Source organism: Oreochromis aureus, linkage group 15, assembly GCF_013358895.1.
Source record: "Oreochromis aureus strain Israel breed Guangdong linkage group 15, ZZ_aureus, whole genome shotgun sequence".
Taxonomy (NCBI): Eukaryota; Metazoa; Chordata; class Actinopteri; order Cichliformes; family Cichlidae; genus Oreochromis; species Oreochromis aureus.
The window spans coordinates 10,652,594-10,661,747 of record NC_052956.1 but is presented as its reverse complement, the minus strand read 5'-3'; the positions used below and the strand labels follow the sequence as shown (position 1 = coordinate 10,661,747).

Genomic DNA, 9,154 nt, shown 5'->3' with positions numbered 1-9,154 from the left:
GCTCAGTTTGGACGCAACAGAAACTGTGTGGATGTACAGGGTGGGCCATTTATATGGATACACCGTAATAAAATGGGAATGGTTGGTGATATTAAAGTCCTGTTTGTGGCACATTAGTATATGTGAGGGGGCAAACTCCTCAAGATGGGTGGTGACCATGGTGGCCATTTAGAAGTCGGCCATCTTGGATACAACTTTTCTTTTTTCAATAGGAAGAGGGCCATGTGACACATCAAACTTATTGGTAATGTCACAAGAAAAACAATGGTGTGCTTGGTTTCAACGTAACTTTATTCTTTCATGAGTTATTTACAAGTTTCTCTTTGTTCACAGCCATTGACATGTCGAAGAGGTTAACACGTGAGGAGCGGATCGAAATTGTGTTGATATCTGGTGAACGCAGTAACTGGGTCATTGCAGCAGATTTCAATGCAAGACACCCTACGAGACCACCCATCTCCCATGCTACAGTCAGCAAACTGCTTGCTAAGTTTCGTGAAACTGGTTCAGTTTTGGATTTGCCAAAATGTGGACGCAAGAAAACTGTCACTAATGAAGAAACATCAGTGGCTGTCCTAGCTTCATTCAGCAAGAGCCCACAGCATAGCACTCGCCGCATGTCACTGGAGAGTGGCATTAGTCGAACATCCTTCGGGCGGATATTAGCTACTCACAAATGGCACCCTTACAAACTCCAGCTACTGCAGCATCTCAACAAGGATGACCCAGATCGGCGCACAGAATTTGCAGAATGGGCAAAACAAAAACTGGAACAGGACCCTCAGTTCACGCAGAAGATTTTGTTCAGTGATGAGGCAAACTTTTATGTGAATGGTGAAGTTAACAAACAAAACCACCGCTATTGGTCTGACACTAACCCACATTGGATGGATCCCTCCAAGACTGTTGGCACAACAAAAGTGATGGTTTGGTGTGGTATATGGGTACAACGATAGTGGGTCCATTCTTCATCAATGGAAACCTCAAGGCCACTGGATATTTGAAATTGCTACATGATGATGTGTTTCCCTCTTTATGCACTGAAGCTGGCACGTTCCCTGAGTTTTCCCAGCAAGATGGTGCACCACCACATTATGGGTGCCAGGTCCGAGCATTCCTAGATGAACAGTTTCCTGGAAAGTGGATTGGTCGTCGTGGGCCAGTTGAATGGCCCCCAAGGTCTCCCGATCTGACCCCCTTAGACTTTTATCTTTGGGGTCATCTGAAGGCAATTGTCTATGGTGTGAAGATACGAGATGTGCAGCACCTGAAACTACGGATACTGGATGCCTGTGCTGGCATTTCTCCTGCGGTGTTGCTATCAGTGTGTGAAGAGTGGGAGAAGAGGGTTGCATTGACAATTCAACACAATGGGCAGCACATTGAACACATTTTATAAGTGGTCACAAACTTGTAAATAACTCATGAAAGAATAAAGTTACGTTGAAACCAAGCACACCATTGTTTTTCTTGTGACATTACCAATAAGTTTGATGTGTCACACGGCCCTCTTCCTATTGAAAAAGAAAAGTTGTATCCAAGATGGCCGACTTCTAAATGGCCACCATGGTCACCCACCATCTTGAGGAGTTTGCCCCTCACATATACTAATGTGCCACAAACAGGACTTTAATATCACCAACCATTCCCATTTTATTACGGTGTATCCATATAAATGGCCCACCCTGTAGTATTCATATCTCATAATGCACATGTAAGAACTTTGTCTTCTTTTAGATTAATATAACTCCTGCCATTCATTAACTATGGTAGTTTGGCTCAGCTGACTGGTGAATGAATGCTAGAGTTTAACACAGTTCAGACAGAAACACCTAAACACCAGTATTGGAAAGGTTTGGGCGAAAGGAGTCTACATAACTGCTTCATTATCCTCTAAGCGGGTCCCCAAAAACTGTTTTCTTCTGTGGTTTAAGCCCTTATGAGTTAAAGCGGAAGTATTTAGCTTGATTAAAACACTTTCTTCTACTATTATGCTTTTTTTTTTAATAGTGTTCTTGTGTTGGAATCTTTAAATACTTTCACATTGTAAAATTTTATGCCCTCCAAATCAGTCCATCCACCTTTCTTTCCCTTATCCAGACATGAGAAGGTGCTGGAGTCTATCCCAGCTGTCATATGACGAAAGGTGGGGGTACACACATAGGTCTAACACCTATGGTCAGTTTAGACTAACCAAATTACCCAACATGCACGTCTTTGGACTGTGGGATGAAGCCAGAGTAACCGGAGAGAACATGCTCCAACAACTCCACGCAGAAAGGTCCCAACCTGGATTTGAATCCACATGAAAATTATTAGCATAAAAACGGTGGTTAGTACTATTGCCTCACAGCAAGAAGGTCCTGGTTTGATTCCCCCATCCGGCCGGAGTCTTTCTGTGTGGAATCAAGTGCAAAAAAGGTAGATGTTTAATAAGTGAAGCAGCACTCTGTTCACCAGCCTAAACACATGCGGTTACTATTCCTGGCCTCCCTGCGATCAGCCGTTTTATTTGCCATGCCTTATAAACACTCTCCATTGAGTGGTCTTGAATGTAAGAAGACTGGGGGAAGCGGTGAAGTGTCAATAGTGTGATTATAGCTGCGGGGAGTTCATATTGATTCCCGTCTCGCAGCCAGATGGACGCTGCATCAGAGGGCAGGTGGCTGCTGAATCAGAGGTGACGGGGCTTCATTTAAAATACTAAGACACTGTCTGCGTTTCTGTTCCCCTGAGAAGACTGAACGGGCCAGTGGCACAATGGTATTTATAGGTCTCTCTCTGCAGGACGTTGTTGCAGGAATATTGAGAAGTTGCAGCGTCAACTCTGGATGGCTCAGCGCTAACTGGGAGTCACGCGAGAGGCTCTAACCCAGTGTGTCCTAATAGGATGTCCAGAAGGAGATATAAGTGATGACCCCTGCAGAGGGAGGAGGGTGAATAATGGGAGTTTTCCAGATGACAGACGAGTGTGGGTGCCATGGCGACGGCTCTAATGAGGCTGTGATTTGGGGTGTTGAGCCGGCAGATGGCCGTGAATCACACACACACACACACACACACACACACACACAGAGAGAAATGACACAGAGATGCGTTCTTTAAATATCACCTTGTTTTTATTACACAGACATACACGAGAGCGTTAGCAGCCTGCCTTCAGCTCCACTCCCACTACTTCTTCTGTCCTCTCTGTCTTTTCACAAGCACAGATGCTTTCGTGAGCGTTCAATCACAGCCTGGCGGGCTCTGGGAGACACATTTTTTGGTCACAGGTGATTAACACACAGGGAGTTATGGCTGTTAGGAGGTTATGAAGTCTCACGACTGTCACCTAAAGAGACCACGTTTATTCAGCCATGAGCACCAGTGTGGCATGACTTCAGATTAAAGGCTGGTTAAAATTGATATTATTATCTTTTTCATGCGTCTTTAACAGAATAACGGCTCGCTGGGGTCAGCCAGCTAAATGTGGCTCTTTGATTTCTCTGCTTAACCCCTAACCTCTCTTTCCTGTGCCTCAACCACCCGTCAGCTGACTCTGACCAGTTAAACCATACCGACGCCCTCCTATGTGAAAATAAATAATCTACAAAAAAGGAAACCACTCCCTTTCAGCAAACAGAGGGTTCTAAAAAATGTACAAAGTCTTTGAAAATAGGTCAAGTGTGACTTAAAACTCAATTCTCTATGTATTTACATACAGAACCATATAAAACTGCAAAAGGATAAACAGAAAGGTCAACAGCATTACAGAAATTATATAGAAATCGGCCCCCACAGGGTCTGGTGGATGCACGGGGGTGTCAGACTATCAGATTGCTGTCACGTCCAGCTCCGTTTCATTTTTCAAGCTCTTTGGTAACCCACACGATCACTAAAAGATAATAAAATATTCTTTTACTCTAATGTTATCGTTTCATACTTAACTTCCAAACACGTGACATGACATGATATAACTGGTTTATTAAAACAATTTTTTTTAAAGTCACAAAGTGAAAAAAAACCTGTGCGCAGTGCAAATTCTACAAACTAACTTTTATGAGCCTTTTCAGAGAGTAATTTTGATGTTTTGGTTGAACCTTCGTATCCCCCAACTATTTTTCCACACAGTTCCCCATCACTAGGTGGCAGCACTGAGCCCTCTGCACTTCCTATGGACCCCTGAACACACCAGCTCTGCAAACTAAAACCACCGATCAAAGAGCGGGAAAAACAAAAAACCCCGGTGGTAACCGTAGGTGAAGTTGTACCCCGGAGCCATCTGCTGTACCACGTCCTCGCGCCCGTTCCACGTATTGATTTGGCTGTTTGAAGCTGACACTTGCAAGCCATGGTGCTCTCAAACACTTCCCACAGCCAGCAGAGGAAAAGCAGAAACTGAAAACAGGCGAGCCTCCCGCACACTTTTACATTCCACTCTCTCCTAGCTACGTAGCACCACAGCAGCAAAGTTAAGCGAACAGTCAGTGACTTCTCCATTCCTTCAATTCACTTAAGTTTGCCATCTTAACTTTTAGTCCTTTGGTGAAACTAAAAGGACTCCTGCGGGATGAAGTTAGAAAGAAAACAGAAAAACAAATGGCAAACAAAACTAGGAACACCAGGTCTAAAAGAAACACTATTCTTTGAACAAAAAAAGGTGAATCACCAAACGAAGGAAAGAATGAGAATCATGGCAGTCTTAAAAAGTTGGAGCAGGTCCACTTCTCTGCTTCAGACTGCGCTCTGTCCGGTCCGTGATGGAGCCGTATCCAGGCCCCGCATCAGGACCAGACATGTCCACTCCCTCAGAGGGGCGGGGGTGGAGCTCAGGAAGGTGTCTCTAGAGGGCCTTGTGTTGGGCTCCTCTTCCAGCTCCCTGCCTGGCTACAACGAATAAGTTCAGCTCCCCAAAGCTAAGGGGCGGCTCCTGCTCTTTTAACTTCTGCTTTCTTCAGATAAAGTGCCATTGGAGTCTTTGAGCACAGGGACAGCCTGAGCCGCTGGCTGACACAGACTTTCTGCCGTGTCTCCGTACTCGCTCTCAGCCAGTTCCCCTTCCCGCTCGCAGATTACCGTCATCGGGCTGCTGAGGATTCGGCTACGGGCGTTGTACTTGCTGCTGGCAGCTGAGGGCGGCGTCCGAGAGCGCCCGTACTTAAATCCACCCATTGAAAAGGGCGATGAAGTCGGCGAGGACAGGGTAAAGGCATCATAACGGCCCCGCTCCTCAGCTGCCCTCTTACCCCGGCCTGGGGAACCGGCCGGGCTGTGCAGAGCCATCGGTGAGGAGGGCGAAGCAGTGGGGGAGTCCAGCGCCGATTCGGAGCGCGTTCGCTGGGAGCGTGGGTCAGTGGAACGAAGCATTTCAGCGGCAGACATCCTGAAGCTGGTCTCAGAGCGGCTTCCCTTTTTCAGGAGAAGTGCCTTGAAGTTGTCGCTGCTGGTGGAGGACTTGCGGAGGTTGCGCTGGATGGATCCCGACTGACGGGGCAACGACGACGTCATCCCTGGAGACAGGCTCGTCGGAGTGGTGGGTGGAGATTGCGGGTGGCTCCCAGGCTGGGTCTTGTCTTCCTCGGACTCCCTGCGACCCAGGACCTTGCGCTTTGACCTGTGGAAGAAAAGATGATTTTAAAATCGTCTTAAGGAATTCTGCTTAGCGAGCGAGCGGAAGCACTGCTGATCAAATTCATTTTAGGGCGCAAATAAATGCTGACTCGACAGAGCAGAATACAGGACTTTGAAGAGAAATGACTAAGTTACTGGGGCAGTGTTGTCAGGGAGCAATGAGCTCAGATTTAACTATTCATCCACGTGATTTCACACATGTAAGCCCACTATTGTTGATGTTTGTGCTGCAGCTTAAAAAAAAAGATTACATTTAAAACTCTGCTGCCCACGTTCCACAAATCTTTGTCCCAAATTTGCCATATGTCAGCACTGCCCCCAGCAAACAAACATGGTGGCGTATCTTGTAAATAAATCAGGGCTAAGGAGCAGCGAGTGGCATGTCAACACAACAGAAGGATACGAAGAAGAAGAGTTACACATTTCTGGTTAAAAGAAATCCGGTGAGGTTTTACAGCAGAAGCTGCAGAAGCTGCAACGCTGCACGAAAGCTCAGACGCGGCACAATAAAATTAATCAAAAACAAACTGAGGAAAGCGCCCAGAGCAGTTTTAATCACATGAGGACGAGGCGGCCTCCTCTCAGCAGGGGGCGGTTGGTGGTGGTTGTGGTCGGTATCAGCGTAGTCTGCTGCACCACTCATCCTTGAGTGTTGATAACTCCTGCACCAAAGCATGGCAATAAAAGCTGCAACTGGCAGAATTAGGAGGCGTTAGGGCTTGAGGTGAAAACAGCCTTATTAATCTGCGTCTGTGATACCGGGGGTGGTGGGTTGCACCAAGGGATTACTGCTGCTAATCCCAAGGCAGCATCAGCGTGGCGGTGGTGAAAACAAGGCTCGCTAATTAAAGGAAAGGGGCTACTTGCCACTACGCACCTCTCTAGAAACACTGCACCCATTCCCTCTCTGCACAGTGGAAGAAGAGAGGAGAAACATGATTAAAGGAATTACAACTACACATTCTGTGATAAGGGAGACAAAATTTTTTAATCCTCAGATTAGATCGTTGGAGGGAAATCTTCCCTAAAGGGCAAATAACCTGTGGGGATGTACAGCGCTGTGTGAAGGTCAAAAAAGTGCGAGGGAGGACTGAAGGGATGGAAATGGTTTGTGAGAATCTAACGCTGCAAAATATGTCTGTGCCCTAAATTCAACCTCCATCTAGCGTCATCCCCTGTGAGCTCCCTTTCCACATTAGCCCATCAGCATTACATAAGACTTTTCTCACACACAATCCCACGTGCGTGCACTCAAACACACCTGAATTCAATGGCTCCGTTGTGAACTTGCAGTGGCAAACACCCAAACAGAGAGCGCAGGTGCCAATCCCAGTTATAGAGGTAAACAAGGAGGCAATATAAGCATGGGAGCACTGGATCGATTTCTTTCTGCTGGCTGGATTACATTCGGTTTGGACGATTTCTCTCACAACAAACTTGTGTTTTTGGCCGCTGCTGTGAAGGAATTTCAACTCGAGGCTTTTATTACTCTCTAATTTCACAGACAGTGAGAGAGAAAGGACGGGGGAACGTGAAGGTGAAAGAAAATAAAAACAAAAAGAATACCCGGTGCTTCCACCCTTGAACAGTTCTCGATTGAATTTACAGTTTAGGGCACTTTTTGCAGATTGAATTTGTGCGAGTTCATTCTTTTGTTTGAGGGATCTTCTTTAGTTTTAACAGCACCGCTGGGAAATGGTCATCACTTCCCAAATCTGCGAAATTATTCTATATCTCCCACGCTGTGAGGGTGCGATAGGAGAAGGAGGAGAGTGGTAAACAAATGCTGCCTTGACTGTAAACGCGCACACGCTTACACAATATTCACGTTTAATTAGGCAGCGCAATAAATGATACATGCACACGTGACGTGGGGGCCATAAATACAGCAAAATGAAATCCTGGGATGCTTAAGAGAACTCCAGAATGCTGCTGCTGCTGCTGTTGTTGCACGTGACCGCGAAACCCAAACTGGCGGGCTGCATGAGAAATTTATGTCTGTGCCGCCTTCAGTCACAAGAGCACGTATGCAGTATATGTCAGAGACAGCGGAGCACAGCGGCAGCGGCGTGTAGACGGAGAAACGGAGAATGAGAAATGTCTCCAGTGGCCTCTAACCCAGGTTAGGACCAGGGGGTGTCGAGTAGTAAATAATGGATGAAGCAACAGCCTTTTTTTTTTCCCTCCTTTCTTTTTTCTTGCTGAAAATGAGCAATTCTAATTTAACTACACTCACAAACACTTACAATATAAATTAACTGTTGCCTTCATGCTTTACACCCCATCACTGGCCAGAGATCAGCTTTCTGACAGATGTGTACTCTTCTGTATGTGATAATGCTGGATAAAGTTATGACTGAGAGGTGGAGGGCAGAGAGTGGGGGATGACTGAAAAACACAAATCAAGGGTGACACTGTGGTTTATGAGGATGTTGGAAAAGCAGGAATGACAGAGAGAGAAGGGTAGGTGGAGAGGGAAAAAAAGTAGGAATAATAGGAAGCAGGACTAGATCGGGGAAATAAATTATGTATCCAGAGCCGAGGTGGGAGAGGAGAAAATAAGTTGCTGTGGTGCTAGAGAAATGAGCAAGGCGACAAGGACATTAGATGAGTGCATTGTCGTACCTGTGAATGGCAGCGAAGAGGTCCTCTGTGGTTCGGGGTCGCGTGGGAGTCGGGGTTACCATGTTCTTTTCGGACGCCCCGTTTGCTGACGGGGCTGGAGACGACTCGGCCGTACTGGATTCAAAGACGTCACCTGGGTGGAGGGGGGCATATACAAGTTACATCCAACACAGTCAGGAGAGAGCAGACTTTTAGGGAGCACACACTCCTACATCCATCCTGTCGCATTAACCTGGCCGCCTATGAAATCTGAAGTCGTACGGAGGAGATGCCCAACTGCCTTCTTACATTCTCTTCCCTCTCTAGATTTTCCTCTTCTTTCTTTTGCTCTAGTTTAGCCTTTTTTCCCCCTCCTCCTCCTCTTAACCTCCACGCTCACGTCTGAGCTTCGACTGCCTGAGCCGCTGCAGGCAGTCTCACTTTGCGCTCTCCCCATCCTCCCCTTCATCCCCTTACCAGATCCGTTCCCCTCCCCTCCGATACAACCGAGCCCCTCCCCCCTGTCCCTCCAACCACATAAAGCATCTCCTTTGGGATACTTACCCCCCTTCCCTTAACTCAGAGAGGGAGTGGGACAGAAGGACAACTGAGTAGGAAAGACACGGGCTGAGCGATTAACACAAAAAAAAGAAAGAGAGCAAGAGAAAAGGCAGAGAGGCAAAAATGAATATTTGGACAGAAGAGAAGGATGGATAGTGGAGAGGAGTCGAGTAGACGGTGGAGGCTGAGGTGTGTGTACGTGTGCAGCAATGCAAGGGGTGGGGGGCAAAAAAAAAGAAGGGGACAGCAGCCAAAAGAGATCTCCGCATATAAAATATAGAAGGAGGAGTAGAATAAAGAGTAAGCGGGGATGATTGCACGAGGCTGCAGAGCTGCTGTCCCAGTGATAAGGCGTCGCTCCCGCTTCGTTTTCACA

At 46.8% G+C, this 9,154-nt stretch overlaps 1 protein-coding gene across 8 annotated transcripts in view; it reads right to left on the bottom strand.

Moving 5' to 3' along the window:
• Window positions 1-3,093: 3,093 nt before the first annotated feature.
• nhsl1b (NHS-like 1b) overlaps window positions 3,094-9,154 on the bottom strand; it is a 103,371-nt gene continuing 97,310 nt past the window's right edge. For all 8 annotated transcript variants that reach the window (XM_031727604.2, XM_031727605.2, XM_031727608.2 and 5 more), the window contains 2 exons: window positions 8,239-8,371; window positions 3,094-5,596 (listed from right to left, as the gene is read on the bottom strand). In XM_031727604.2, coding sequence (XP_031583464.2) covers window positions 4,921-5,596; window positions 8,239-8,371 — 809 coding nt within the window. In that variant the 3' untranslated portion in view covers window positions 3,094-4,920. The remainder of the gene's footprint in view (window positions 5,597-8,238; window positions 8,372-9,154) is intronic.